The sequence below is a fragment of the Cervus elaphus genome, chromosome 18 (genome assembly GCF_910594005.1).
Source record: "Cervus elaphus chromosome 18, mCerEla1.1, whole genome shotgun sequence".
NCBI classification, from domain to species: Eukaryota; Metazoa; Chordata; class Mammalia; order Artiodactyla; family Cervidae; genus Cervus; species Cervus elaphus.
In genome coordinates this window covers 62,788,515-62,804,672 of record NC_057832.1, presented here as the reverse complement: position 1 = coordinate 62,804,672, position 16,158 = coordinate 62,788,515, and the positions used below count along the sequence as shown (strand labels likewise).

The following is a 16,158-nucleotide window of genomic DNA, read 5'->3' as shown; positions in this document are numbered from 1 at the left end:
ACTATTTCCATCTGAGCTTGTTATTTTCACAAAAAATTTTAAATATACTTTATATTGTGCCAAAATCAGTAATTAGCTACACATCAGAAAGTTACCATTGCTTATGGTTTTCAATGATAAATCCTTTTGTCTACAGAATCAATGCAACTGGACTATTATATAATTTACAAGAAAATGGGAAATCTTCATATTATTCCTATAAGTTTTCTTTAAGTGTAAAATATATAAAGTAATTTTTTAAAGTACTCAACAGAATGTAGCAGATTCATTATTCTACCTTTAGGTAGGTTTTAAGGTTAACCATTTACATACACTGCATTATTCCTCTTTAATTGCTTTTGTTTTTGTGGTTTCATATAAACAAAGACGAAGAATCTGCAGTCTCAGGACAGGGAGGACATGGTTTAGGTGTTTAGGTTTAGGTACACAGGAGGAATCTGGTAGAGGCAAAAGGCCCAGTCAAAGAAAGTCATTCAGGTAAAGAAAAGGAGACAGAACAACAGCCAGATCGGAATCCACAGTTGTCAGAATCAGTGAGTGCAGCAAGCAGCAGCGGTAGAACTAACATGAATAATCAGTATTGGCCATGGTCCTGGCAAAAAGAAAGAATGAATGACTCAGTTCTGATCAGTGGACATACAGTATCTGTTTTTGGTCTTTTGTTACTCAACCAGTTGGATTTTTCTATTTTCCCACTGGTCTGGATTGTGGCATGTGTGTCTGTGACTTAAGTTGCTTCAGTCATGTCTGAGTTTTTGCAACCCTATGGTATGAAGGAAGCCAAAAGCTGACCAATGGATATTTCTTTGGGATATTAAGATTACTTGACATTACAGAATAGTAACACTGTAGTGACTCAGTGGGCTTCCCCGATGACTCTGCGGGTAAAGAATCTGCCTGCATTGCAGGGGGCACAGGAGACAGGTTTGATCCCTGTGTCAGGAAGATCCCTTAGAGGAGGGCATGGCAACCCACTTCAGCGTTCTTGCCTGGAGAATCCCGTGGACTGAGGCTCCAGGCAGACTACAGTCCAAAGGGTCCCAAAGAAAATGAGTCAGCTCTTTAGAAGACAAGAAAGAAGGGAAGACTGAATGATCCTTTAGTTCCTATAGTAGACTATATTAACTTATTTTTCAATTTGATCTTTCTTTGATATCCTGGTACCTGAAAGTAAATTTAGACTGACTACAAGATGTTAATATAGGTGATATGTTCAATTCTAAATTCAATTTTGAGTCAATTTAGGCAACAAATATTCAAATATTCAGAGATAAATTTCCCTCTTATCTGTTGTTTTTATAATATGTAAATATGGTTTTTGTATACTTTATTCTTTATTTTAAAAATAATGTTTATTTTTAATCAAATGCACAATCATTACTTATGTGGCAATGGGATAGAATATGAGTGCAGAATTAATAGGAGTTGGCAAAAGAGAAATCACTTCACCACTTCTTATGTTGACAATTCTTATTTGCATGACTAGAATGATGTCTATGATTTTAAACAAAATATAGAATGAAAGAAGAGGGATTAGGATTGAAGGAGAAAGGTAACTTTGATTTTGGACATAAGGGAATTAATTTGCCACCTGGCTATCCAGATGGAGATGACCAGAAGGCCCCTGAGTTTTAAAGATTGTGAAACCAATAAAACCACTTATCATTAATGTTATAATAAGCATAATTCATTCCTTAATTATTCCTTCATTATTCAGAATGAATACTTTAGAATTTTACCAGACTTTATGGTTATCAGGTTTAATCAATATTTTTCTTAGAGCTTTTCCACATGAAATCCTTTGTTAGTCACAGTGGGGAGTAATGCTTAAACTAATATATCATCACTGACCTCAAGGACCTTGCAGTCCAGTTGGGAAGATGGTACACACATAAACGTTTCTGAAACTTGTGAAAGTGCAGGGAGAGCCCACTGTTGTAAGGTAGTCTTGACAACACTGACTAAACATATAGAAAGGGGTATATGACAGAAGTCCTCTTCCTTAAAATACAAATATTGATAAACAGTAAAGTTTCACTGAATGTTAATTTCTTTGCCTATAAATTGCCTCAGATGCAAACATGGCAAACATCAACCCTTTTATTTAAGGAGTTGTTTTATTTTGCATCATGGGAGTAGCTACTCTATGGGAAAATATTGCCAGAAATGCAGGTAGTTTTAAGGAAGCTTGTCAAAGCCACGAAAGGGCAAAAGCAAGTCGCCTAGCATGAATAAATCGCCATAGGAGTAGCCCTGAACTACATGAGTTTTATGATACTTGTAAATAAATGCCTTGAATGTTTGTATAACTGGCATAATCTCAAACTTAACTTGGTTTGCCAAAGTTAGCTTTGAATGAGGTATTATTACTAATACAAACAGTATAAAATACTGGAAAATTACTATCTTTGTGAAAAGTGAAAAGCTCATGTGTACATATATGTGTACTTTCCACCAAAAAAGCAATGCATCAAGGATGACTTGAACGCAGGTGGGCAAAATTATTCTTTCTCCATGTTAGAAGTTCAGCACAGATATTGAAGACAAATATGAAGGAAGCTCAAGAATTTCATGCTGAAGTGATCATTTTATTCATTCATTTTATGTATATATTGACTTGTTTAGAATTTTTGAAACCCAGGTGGTGCTAGTGGTAAAGAATCCTCCTGCCAATGCAGGAGACGTAAGAGATGCAGGTTCGATCCTTGGGTTGGGAAGATTCCCTGGAGGAAGGCATGACAACCGACTCCAGTATTCTTGCCTGGAGAATCCTAGGGACAGAGGAACCTGAGGGGTTACAGTCCATAGGATCACAAAAAGTCTGACATGACTGAAACGACTTCGCACACACATGTTTAACTTAACAAATACATTATCAACTAGATTGACTATACCAATACTCTGTACATATTAATTCCTTCAAACAATACCTTTTAGTTAAAATTGTAACACACTCTTGGAGAGAGTAGCGTGGAAACATATACACTACCATATGTAAAGTAGATCACCAGTGGGAATTTGCTGTATACCTCAGGGAACTCAAACTGGAGCTCTGTGACAACTAGGGGGGTGGAATGTGGTGGGAGGTGAGAGCGAAGTTCAAGGCAGAGGGGACATATGTACACCTATAGCTGACTCATGGTGATGTATGGCAGAAACCAACACAACACTGTAGAGCAGTTACCCTTCAATTAAAAATCATATATGGGGGAAAACTGTACACACATACAGACACAAAATCAATAATTTTAACATATATTCAAATGACTTCTGTTTGTAGACACAGTATTTACCTTTCTACAAAATGATACTTAAACTTAATCATTTAAATTTTATCATTGATATTTAAGATAGCTTAAATTTCAGTTGATCAGTATTACATTTGATTTTTATAAATCTATTCAAACTTTCTTTTCAATGTACTCATAAAATTATATTTTGAATGAAATTGTATTAAAAATTAGATTTCTAGAAAATAGTAATGATTATTCAAAATTATTCACTATTTGTCTAAGAGAGCTTCAACAAATCTAATACAGCTAACTTTATATGCAGGATTGAGGAATAAATGGAATGATCTTCTGAAGTACTTTTAATTTTGTAATTTAGTAAAATGAAGTCTATTTCCTTCTCTGACTTCAACAAGAGTTCAATAATCAGGACTCAAAGGTAAAGAGGGTAGGATTGAGAGTGCTTCTTAGCTATCCTACTAATCCATTCAGCTTCCCCTGATAACCGTGGTTCTGGAGGTTCACAGTCCTTATAATAGTCCAATCATTCACTGCTTAGTGATGATCTTTTTCTTCTCTGACTTTTGCATTGAAACACTACAAACTAGCTTATTAGTTTAATAATTAGGAACTCGAGGGGAGATCTAAATTTATTGAGCTTATTTGACATAGCAAATAGAAATCAGTCACATAAACAGTGTAATTCTAACTTTAAGTATAAGGATAGGAATTCCAACATTTATTTGAATTGAGAATTTCAATTTCAATTTCAATTGAGAATCAGCATTAAAAATGACAAGATTAAAGACATAGAACAACAGGAATGACTACATGAAAGATATAGAATTTCCTGATAGAATACTTTACTAAAGAATACAATCTCTCCGGGAGATGTTTAAGAAGAGAATATTATAAGCATTATGCTTGGGTAGTTTTCAGAATAATTTTACCTGAAAACAAAGGATAGAATTAGATGGCCTCTCCTACAATACAATTCAAGGAAGACTGTTCAGATCAAGTGTTGTATTAGCATTGGGAAAAATGATTATAATTTCATTTATACTAAAACACAATAGTCTTATATACGTACTCAAGATTATATCTGAGGATCATATTTTTTTTTCTGCTTGTGCCTGAATGTAATTTTAAAATCTGGTGAGATTTTTCTATTGGTAAAATACTCAAGATATTTAAGTAGTAACAATATATTATTTTAAGATTAATCACCCAGAGGAGATCTTATTAAAAAGCAAAAATACTGTTTTATTTCCTATATGGCTTATGAATCTGAAAGTTACCCAAGCAGTTCTATGTAATTTGTAATTGTGTGAAGACGTCTATCATAATTTTTAAAAGTGAAAATCAGTTTGGGGTTTTTCTTATAACTTCATTATCAATAGGTTAGCTTTGTATCATGCTTTAATTCTGTAAAATAAGCAGAGTACCATCAGTGTTAAATGGGTTATAAAATCTGTTTCACATAATTAGTAAAAGCATCTACAGTTTGGCATGCTTTGTAGACTTAAAGCTTGGGGATATTTTGATCTTTTTTACTTCGCAAATTTCAAAAGGGGTGAATGAAATCCAAATCCACAGCTGCACACAGGACAAATCATTGTCTTACGATGTTTGAATTGCATTTCTAGTTGTAACTTGAATAGCACTGCTATGCAACACAGACAGACAGTTTTCAGAGTAACTATAAGGGGAGGGAACAGTGAAATTTCTTAAGACAGGTTTTTTTAATGAACAGTTGGTCTCTGTTACTAAACAGTGCTGTGTAACAGTACAATGTGCCAATTTATTTCTATTTGTCATAAAATCTTTAAACAGGAGGATGGTCTGATTAAGGTTTCAGAACCAGTTATTATTTATATGAGAGTGAAAGTGTTAGTTGTTCAGTCGTGTCCGACTCTTTGTGACCCCATGAACCATAGCCCTCCAGATCCCTCTATTCATGGAATTCTCCAGGGAAGAATACTGGAGTGGGTTGCCATGTCCTTCTTCACGAGATCTTCCCAACCCAGGGATTGAAATTGAGTCTCCCAATTGCAGGCAGGCTCTTAAGTGTCTGAGCCACCAGGGAAGTCCAAAAGGTTTCCAGTGCCTTCCCACTGTGGAATCGAACCCTGGTCTCCAGCGTGACAGGTGGGGATACTCACCACCATACTAACAGGAAATTTCAGTATTATTTATATAATAGATAATAATACTACCATGACAGTTACCCAAGAAAAGTTATTAAAGAAGCAGAATAAATACCTGAAAAGATTTGAGAGTTATGTCCTGAGGACCCTTTTCTTTTTATACAGTGGTGGGGTACAGAAAATGCTTTAAAAGCAAAGGAATGGTTAAAATTCAAAGGTGTATAATATATCTTCTTAGAGGAAAAAATTATATCAAATTAAATTTCACTCTCTATTCATGTATATATTCAGAGATGATAAGATGAAACTGTGTATAGCCAACTCAGTTTTTAGTCAAAAAGAACCATCTTAAGAAGAACTACCTTAAGGAAAAAACATGTTGTAGTTCATTAAAAAAATACCTAGTTTCTGGTTGATGTTCCAAAAATTTTTTGTAGCCCAGAAGTTTCTGGAATTTGAGAATCATTTTCCCCCCATAGTAGCAATGCTATAAAATATTAGTTTCCCTAGTTAGTGCCCCAAAACTTATTGAAAAACCCATAATTCTAAAACTGTGTGTGTGTGTTAGTTACTCTGTCATGCCTGACTCTTTGTGACCCCATGAACTGTAGCCCACCAGGCTCCTCTGTCAATGAGGTTCTCCTGGCAAGATTACTGGAGTGGGTAGCCATTTCCTTCTCCAGGGGAAATTTCCCACCCAGGGATTGAACCTGAGTCTCCTGCACTGCAGGCAGATTCTTTACCAACTGAGCTACAAAACTATGGATTTGTACTAACCTGGGTCTAGGTAGCAGGAATGATATTGAGGGGGAAAAAACATTTCCCCATTAATTTTGGTCATAGGGCTAGCCATATATAAGATTTTAAAATAAGGAATTTATCACCAATATCATTTTGGGTATCTACAAAGTGTCAGCAACTGGGATAGATGTTTATATATGTTAGCTAATGAATTTTTCATAGCAACTCTGCCAAGTAGAAATTATATCCCTATTTTATATCTGAATAAAATGGATACAAAGTATAATTTATCCAAGTTCATACAGCTACTAATTAGTAAGAATGAAAGCCCAAATATGCCCTACTTTACTGCTTACACTGCTTCCAGTATGCCTTATTGTTTTTGGAATCCTCCTTCCCTCCCAAATACACACACATACTCTAGACCCCCTGGGTCCGCCTGCTTCTGTGGAGCTCTTACCACAACTCTGTACTCAAATCTGCCTGTACCCCATAGTGCTCTCTGCTCTAAAATTATCCATTTCCATTGTCATAATCCAAACTCAAAGCCCATTTGTGCAGTTGACTTTAATTTGCTATAAGGTAGGTATAGTCCCTTCCATCCTAGAGGTGTCTGCATTTAAGAAGAGGAGTTTTGTGTGTCTGTATTGTGTAAATGTGTGCATACACATATAAACACACATACACCTATATCTGTATGATCTTTTAAGTCTGACAATGTAGTGGGCAATCAGGCCCACTTCAGGTGTCTGCCCTTGGGGTAACTACCCTTACACTATTCCTGTTGGCCTGTTGAGGTGAAACCTTGGAACAAAGACAGGAGTCACAGTCAGCAGAACTGGAAGAAGGTAAAAAATCTGTGTCCCACTTCACAATCATCTTTTGCCTGGAGTTTTATTGGCCCTGTGTTCTTGGCCCCCGCTCCATTTTTACAGGCTGCAGATGGGCTTCAGGTGGGAAGTTAGGCTCCTAGAGATCTCAGAGGATCCATTTGAGGCCTGGCATCTATAGTGATTCCCTTCAGCTAGGGTTTGAGAGAAACTCTTGAGTGATGAGACCCTCTTCTCTCAGAAAAGGTTCAAAACTACTCTAGGGAAAGTCAAGGCTTATAGGAGTCTGGATTTCCCAAAAGACCAGGAAGCCACAAAGCCCTGGTAGATCTCCAAGGAAACTCTAAGCTAGTTGGCTCCTTGTTGTCAACCAGCTGGCAGTTTCCAAACAGTCCTCTTGACGGGCCCTATGCAGCTGTGTTTTATGTTTCCATGTGGCCTTGCCAGAGGTCCCTCCCTTAAACAGACCAGGCTTCCACAATTAGTCAGGACTCAAAACAGGTTAGTTATGGAATATATTAAGTCCTAAAGGCTTCATGGGGCTATTTACACTTCTTTGGACTATTTCCAGGGCTCCAGATTATACTGTAAGTGTAAATTAAGGAAGTCTCACAATGCTATAGCTCTGACTGGAGCATGCAATGTGAGCATATATTAGGCACCATTTTCCAATGTTTTTCTTGGCCTCATTTTAAACAATTTACCACCCTGAAAGATAAACTCTCTGTAATCTTCAAGTCATACTTTAGAAAGCCTCTCTCTCATTCCCATTCTTGAATGTGCCTGTTTCTATTATTCCTCATGTACAGAAACTGAAGAGTGATCTTTTTTTTTTCCTTTGGCATTGAAATCTTTCAGGAATTTATTTGCATTCACCTGGCCAAGTTATAAATACCATCCAACACCTATATCATGCCATTTCATTACTTAAAATAATAAATTGGTTTCACTTAATAAAATACAAGACCATATGAAGTCAGTCTGTGTACCCAACAGTTGGGAACATTTAGCAGCTGTTGGTAGGGAAAAGGATATGCTGAAAAGGTCAGTCCCCTGGCCAGTACTCAAGATCAGTTATTGATCACAGATTTGAGAAAACTCAAAATGTCATGTAAGTGGTTCTTATTTTTCATCTGTGGCTTCCCTTGTTTTACCTGAAGAATCTGAGCTTGAAAAAAAAAAAAGAATCTGAGCTTGGCTTTAATGTTCTCTCCCCTCACCCCCCTGCTCTCAGCCCGTGTGAGGACTGTTTCCTTGGGGCCTCTGGTCTTCACTGAGTCATGTTTCCAACCTTGTACCTAACAACACAGTACCTGACACACAGGCCCTTAATAAACACTTATGGAATGAATTTTGAAACCCTAACAAGAAGACTATGATGTCAGAAGAAATAACACAAGTCCAAGAACCAAGAAATGAGCTGAACACAATTTGATAATAATGATGGCAATTATATTTGAGTTTTGATGGCTATATATGTGCCCAACACTTTACTAGAAGCTTTAAAAATATAATCTCATTTTATGTTAACTTAATCATCGCAAGACTGGACAAGGACCATTGCCCCTATTTTACATATAAGTAAATAGCGTCTTTGAGAAGTAAAATAATATGTCCGTAGCCACATAGTTATTAAGTGAATATTAACTGGGATAAATATGTGTGTCTGTTCAATACCACAATCAAGCCTTTTTTAACCCTTTTGATCTAGTCCTCAATTTTTTAATTTATTAAACATGAAAATTTTAATAGTCATTAAGATCTTTTCCAACTTTAAGATGTTCCAGATATCAGGTAACACACATCTCAAGAAAACTGACAATTCAGTGGGTTTCCCTTGTTGATTAAAATCCTGAAAAAAACAAAGAAAATTGCTCTCCAAAACGGAAATTTCAGAAACTCTGAAAAGAAAGAAAAGAGAAACTTTTGGACAATTTGGGCCTCTCTGGGGTTTTTCAGATCCACCTAAAGCTAGAGTTAGCCTTGGCTTTTTACAGGAGTTATTATTTTCTGATAACTTACTATGTGCCATACACTAGGCCAAAACTTTATATGTATTATTTTATGGAAATCTCTAACAATCTCTATGAGATTGTACCATTGTTATTCACAATTAACAGAAGGAGTATGAGTTTAACTTGCAGAAGGTCACACAGCCAGCATGCGGTGCAGCTTAGACTCAAACCCAGATATGTTTATCTCTGAAACCCAAATTTTAACTTTGAAGGTATATTGCTTCTGCGTGTTATTTTTAGTTTATTTATCTAATATATCTAATATTACTTCTGTCAATGTTATTTAATTCTTTTGGTCACTTATTTTGAAATAATCTCCATGGGACATAGATCAGCAGTCTGCTTAGTTTGTTTGCTAACACATACTCCAGTACTACATCTGTGGTGACACTTATCAAGTATCTCATGATGCATGCCTTTCAGTGCAATTAAATACCTCTGGGTCACTCTCGGTCACATGCCTATGAGTTACAAATTCTCTTCACCCCCCAACTAGATATTTCTTTGTATCCAAAGGGGATAGATTAATAAGAACAAAGAAAAACCAAAAACAAAAAATCAGACAACCACATCAATGTGGAGGCTTGCAAACTCTGACCTGAAAAAATCTTCCGTAGAGAAAACATCATGCCTAGGGTGACTAACATAACAGAAATCCTACCACACTAAATGTATTCCCACAGTTCATTCTGTACCTGTTAGAAGGGATTCTTGATGCTTTTAGAAGATACAATCTCTGAGACCCTGATAGCAAATTAACTTTGAAATCAAGAGGAATTCACGTTAGTTGCTACTCTCTACGTTAAGACAGACTTATTTTTAGTCTAACTCTGACTTATATTACATACTATTATTAATCTACCTGTATATATGAAGTAAAAATTCACATATATTTCTCTTCTGCATTTATCTTCTCAAAGAAGTGACCTCTAAATTAAACTACAAAATTCTGTAACTTTTGAAGGAAGGAAGATATTTTAGAAGCTGTAACTTTTTTGATCAAATCAGTGTTAATGAATTTTTGCTTTAGCTGAGTACATATTTTGTAAAGGAACACTAATAAGATGTGCTATTTTTCCCTAACCAAATTCTTCACAATGAAATCCAACTGCAATATTCATTTAGAAATTTGATAATGCTCTCTTGTGTGAGTTTTAGGAATATTTGAAACCCCATTGCATATAAATTATATCATGGAAAAGCTGTATAAATATTCTATTATGGCACATGCTGTTCTAAGGATCTGTCAGGATTTCCTTTATACACTCCATTTTGAGTGGTATATAAATCAGATGTAAAAATTCATGTTGGACTGAAACTTAGCACAAAAGGCCTTCTCCAGAGGCAAATGCATTTTTTTTTTCAAAATGTGGTTTGAATTATGTTGGTCATTTTTAAGTTATAGAAGTGCAGAAAATGTATTTGTGGTTTTGAAGGAGAGAGATTTTTTCCATTTTTATAACTCATTAGGAAACTTTACAGGCCTTTAGACCATTTTGTGGTTTAGTTCTTCTCAAGTTTTTCCCCAAAGCAACATTAAAACTTGAATGGTGTCCGCTATGAACCTAACAATTACTGTTCTGAATATAAATGTGGGTATGGATATATATCCAGTTATACTTATCTTAGACTAGGAGAAGTTTCAATAATATCAAGACTGGGGTAGATTAGGTCTAGCAGTTATCCATTTTTGTTCTTATTTTCAAGTCAAGTTTGGTCTATCAAAGGAATCCCCTATCTTTACCATAGTTCAGCTTGTAATGCTTATAATTTTAAACTGTGTTTCTAACTTGCAGAAAAATCCAGAGTTAAATACTCCTTCTTTTATGAGATCTTTGACAATACGGCTTTGCCTTTTTTAAATTTTGCTTTTCTCTAATATATAGACCAAGTTGCAGCCTGTACATTATTCACTGATGATGATCTTATTTGTAAAGTATTTAATATGTGTATGTTTATGACAAATTAGTTTATTAAGTCGTGTTGAACATATTTTGTCTACATAGCTAAAACTTTGCTGAGTAATCTAATAAACATAAATTATTTTAGCACACAGATTATGATTTTATTATTTCTCAATAGCATCAGTTAAAACCTAAGAAAGTTTATTTGGACTAAGAAAGACAGCATAACTCACAAAGTCGGGTAAACCAATCTTTAAATTACTTTAAAGGATAATGAAAACAGAAATATTTTATATGATTGAATTGCTTCACTTACATTATATTTAGTTCATTAATGTATTAGAATAGCACATTTAGTGGTTATTATTTATTATCACATAATAGATCAAGGCATTAAAGCATGAGAGATTAAAAATTTTCCAATGTAATTCTTTATGTTTTTATTTAAGTCCACTTAGAATCTGGATGTCTTGATTCCTAATACAGTTCCCTTTTCGTCATATTACACTATTTATGGTGCAGTTACTAGAATCTTTGGGTCTAATGACAGTTAGGATGGACCATCCAGAAAATAATCAAGCTTTTGCCTGTGGCTGGTACAGCAATGTGATTTTCCTTTGGGACTCTGAGGAGCAGGAGACATCCATCTCCTCCTGGATGTTTTATCTACTCACCTACTGTCATGGAAATGAACCAACTCTACAACAGACAGAACTGAATACCCATTTATTTTTATTTTATTTTTTTACATTAACAAGAGAGCAAGGTTACTAATGAAGGGTCATATCCCAAATCTCTAATCTATAAAGCTAATATCCTTATTTCTACTTGGGTCATTTTTTTTATTCTGCTCCATTTACTTTTACTAAATTATACTACTTTGTGTTCTATAATGTTACATTTGGTTATAATTATAATTTTTATAGATAATTCATATACCACTCATATACTACTTTATCTTAGCTTATCACTAAAGTCATCATAGCTCTTAAAATGTAACTAAATATGTATCACTCCAGACATCCCTATACAACTAAATGTCATTGAAAAGTTTGAGGGGAAGTCTATGAATTTCTGAGCACTAGGTACATATTGAAACACAGTTTTATGCTCCTCAGAAATGTTTTTAAGTACAGCAAAAAAATTTAAAACACTAAACATAAATATACTTTAAATGGCAAAATAAACAGTTTTACATGTTAAGAATCTAGATTCCATGGTTTAAATTTTAGCAATTTATAGCTCATTAGGTAGGAAATATACATATTTCACTCCCCCTGCTCTCAGTTACATTATACCCATATTTTCCTTACATCTGGAGGAGAGATGACACAGTGCTATTATTCAAATATCACTGACCTTGTTAAAGCCTAACACCATTGCTTTATACATAACAAGACTATATTTTTAAACAGCATGGCTATTTCTTAGTAGTGAAATAAAGAATGACTTTTAAAAACTTTAAAATTATGAAAAGTAATGATGTAAGATATATCCTCACCTTGATTTTACCTTTAAGCAGCCTTTTATTTGTCTATTAGGAACGTCTTCCTGTAGTTTTTCAGGCTCCGGCTCTTGTTCTTTCTTTTGACAAACCAATACATAATTTGTGCCATTATTATTTGACCAAAATGTACCAACAGAAGTTTCATAACGTATACAAAACTCAACTTTACTGCCATCTTTTTGATAAGGAGGAACCAATGTTATCTTAAAGGAGAACTGGTCAGTTTCACCATCACATGAATTTGGAATATATTCTGCTAATATATCATAATATGTCTGCCAGTCATCTAAGGACATTCTCACATATACTAACTTCTCAAAAGAAATATTCAAAACTCGAATAATGCCCTTCATACTTGTAGATCCAGGAGGATACTCGGTTGATTCCAGTATCGCTTTCTGTACTTGAAGTTGTTGCATAAGCTCTTCTTTTGAAGAAGGCAAGACAAATTGTGGAGATAAAACATATTCTTCTGTGTGGAAAACGTCCTTCCTTAAGTCAAAATCATTTGAACCACTCGGTAATTCCCAGGAATCAAACTCTTTAACAGACACAAGATTGAATCCAAAGGTGTCAGCAAATGAAACTCTTCTTGCACCTGATGGTGGAGAGTCCAGGTAAATGTCTTCAGATGAATCAGAACCTCGTCTGCTAGGTTGTGGGGAGAAGCCAGGTCTGAAGGTAGCTTTAACTTCTTCATCTTCAGAAAGAGAATCAGATAAACTAGGAACTTCTAAAAAGTTATCTTTGCTAATCTGACTAGGTTCTTCAGAAGGCTCCATTGGGCTCTCTGATATCAAATAAGGGAGAACTGTACAACTAGTAGAGGCTGATATTTGAGACACTGAGGCTTAAAATAAGTATAAGGTTACAGTTGACATTGCAAAAAGGAGTCAGCTCTATAAATAGGTCCGATGGCGTGTAAACTATGCTTGCTTGCCTCCAAAGGCCTTTAATATGATAGCATCCACATTAACTCTCAGCAGCATGTTTCAGATTTAACTCTTAATTTTTAAAATTGCGTGTGTTTATGAGTTCTAAAGAGACATCTTAAATCATTTTCTGCTGTGTTTGAAAATCTGAAACTTTAGAATAAAAATATTACTTTAACCTGTTGATATTAAAAATTAAAAATTGAACCATTTATTTTAAAAGAGAATAAAAATATTATCACAATACTAAATATGTAGTTTGAGTTCGATCCATCCACTGAAGAAGGCAAAGGAAGGCAGGAGAGAATAAGAACATTTATAGAACTGGAAAGATCCAGTGTTTAATAATAATGATAGCCACCATTGATTGTGGACTTATATATAATGTGAACTCTAAATGGTTAAATAAGATGCTGGGAGTTCTGAGGAAAGAAACAAGATTTAGATGGAGAAGGTATCATTTGAAAGAAATCATGAAGGGTAGGTAGGACATAGACATGTAGGGTTAGAATGAGGTAGATTTTCCAGATGGAAGAAATAGTGTAAGTCAAGGTATAAGACAAATAATTAGTCAAATCTGTTATTTTAAACATTAGCAAGTTTCTTTTAATTAAGTCATGGAAAAATATAAACAAGTAATATGTTAATGACTTGAAATATAAGTAGGCAATGATAAACCTGGTCCAGGAATAAAATATTTATGTAGAATAAAATGTTAGGCAAAATACCATTTATGCTCACAAAGCAGAAGTTAATACCATGACATGTTGGGATTCTATATGAATTTTAGAGTGTGAGCAGCCTGTTTAGACTCTCATATTTTTGTATTAATGTAAAATCTATTTTGTAGATAAACCTATAAAAATGTAAACATACATATGCTTTGACCTAGAAAATGCTCCAGCTACAAATTTGCTCTATCAGTAAGGGATAAGTCTGCAAAGATGAATGTAAATGTATGTTCATAATAGGACTGATTATTTTAGAGGCTATATAAATATCCATCAACAGGGAAATTGACAAATAATGTTACACCCATTCAATAGAATATTTTACAGTTGTTAAAAAGGATAAAGTACCAATTTTTGTGTTGATGTGGAAAAACAACCAAAATAACTTCTAAGTGAAGAAAAGAAAGTGTGCACAAATATGTACATAGAAAATTCCTAGAAAGACACAAAAGAAACTACTAGTAGTAGTCATCTCTAACCACAGAGGTTAAAGGTTTTAAGTGAAAAGGACTCATTCATTTCACTTTATGGTGTCTGTACTATTTGAAATATTAGCCATGACCAAGGTTTTCTTTCAATGTATTTTCAACTCAAATAATTTGTGAGAGGTGATTATTTTTTAAGAGAACTCAATAGCATACTTTCTTAAATTTAAACTTTATAAGTAATTATGACTTGCTGAATAACTTGAATTGTGTACAGTAGGGAATTAAGGAATTATTTTGCAAGATTAAAATTAAGTGTTGTCTAGGATAAGGAAATGAAAACTACTTTAGGCTTTATCACATAGCTAGAATGGGTGATGACCACATGGATTGTTCAAGAATGGAGAATTGTGGAAATGATATAATAATGTACTGAAGTAGTTTAACTATTCAGGGATGATAAGCAGAGACATGGAGATAAAACCCCTGGGTTTGTACTCTGACTGTGATACTTACTAGCTGGGTAACCTTCAGAACATTGCTTAAATTTTCTTACCATAAGTTTCTCTGATTGCTAAAATGTAATGTTAACAATTAAATGAGATGCTTACTAAATAAATATTTATTTAATATATTGCTAAATAAATAGCTATATATGTTTGTGAAAGGTTGATTTCTGAGATACACCAATAGTTAAATCAGCTAGTTAGGTGGATAGGATAGACAGAAATAGATAGATTGCAAAGAATCTACATATATAATAAGTAATGGTTTGTAATTTGTTTTATTTTTGTCTTTTTCAAAGGCTATATTATAGAACACTTAGCTTTAGAACATAAAATAGGTATACATTAGGAAATGGTCCTGTTTTTTGAGTTAAAATCTCCTTTTCTTAACTTCTCTTTCCACAGAGCACTACACCCTAGATTTGTAGTAATCGCTGCCTATCTTTTGGAGTTTATAACCTTCACATAATTATAGATGGTTGACATGTTCCCCTTAGTCACTGCTTAGATAAAGCGAAGTGATTTCCTCTTTTTAATCTCTTCTTATAGGTCAATCCCCAGCGCTTTTTATCATTTTGTTACTCTTCTATGAATCCTTCCAGCTTGCCTATATTATTCTGGTAATGAGCTGCCCCTAGATGAATGTAGTAGCACAGATCAAGTGTCTCTGGGGCATAGAGAAAGCTCTATCAGTTTCAGCCTTATGATTTGGTGTTTGTATCAGTTAAAATTCACATCTCCTTACTTTTTTTCCATATCAGGCCAACATCTCATTTTCTTATATTCACTGCTACCTCAATTTTAATAATATGAATTTTATATTTTTCCTCAATTTCTTAAGTATACTGCTTTTATCAACTATGACTATTTATTTATTTAATCAAATTGCAGTTCAAGTTTCCATACATCTTACTTCTTTTGTCTTAACCAAAGATATTCAAAGGTACCTTTAACATAAAAGACTGTTTCAATCAGGACCCCTATAAATAGGAAATATACATGTCATGCACAAAATTTGATAATTCCAGGAGGGCTTATTTACAAGCATCTATTTAAAAGTGTAAATGCAGAAAATCCACAAGAGTTTGTGCACTAAACTGGGGCCAATTGCATCAGAACTGCTACAGTTTTTCAAGGAATGAGGAAAGGAGCCAAGTATCAAAACTTTAAAGCACAGAGTGCCATAAACT

At 34.3% G+C, this 16,158-nt stretch overlaps 1 protein-coding gene across 2 annotated transcripts in view; it reads right to left on the bottom strand.

Moving 5' to 3' along the window:
- Positions 1 to 13,189, bottom strand: part of PPP1R3A (protein phosphatase 1 regulatory subunit 3A) — a 39,027-nt gene extending 25,838 nt beyond the window's left edge. The window contains exons 1-2 of one of the 2 annotated variants that reach the window (XM_043872692.1): positions 12,730 to 13,148; positions 12,369 to 12,451 (exon numbers count right to left, since the gene is read on the bottom strand). In XM_043872692.1, the coding sequence (XP_043728627.1) occupies positions 12,369 to 12,451; positions 12,730 to 12,840 (194 nt within the window). In that variant the 5' untranslated portion in view covers positions 12,841 to 13,148. Of the gene's footprint in view, positions 1 to 12,368 lie in introns of both variants that reach the window. The other variant, XM_043872691.1, reaches the window with a different exon arrangement.
- Positions 13,190 to 16,158: the final 2,969 nt, after the last annotated feature.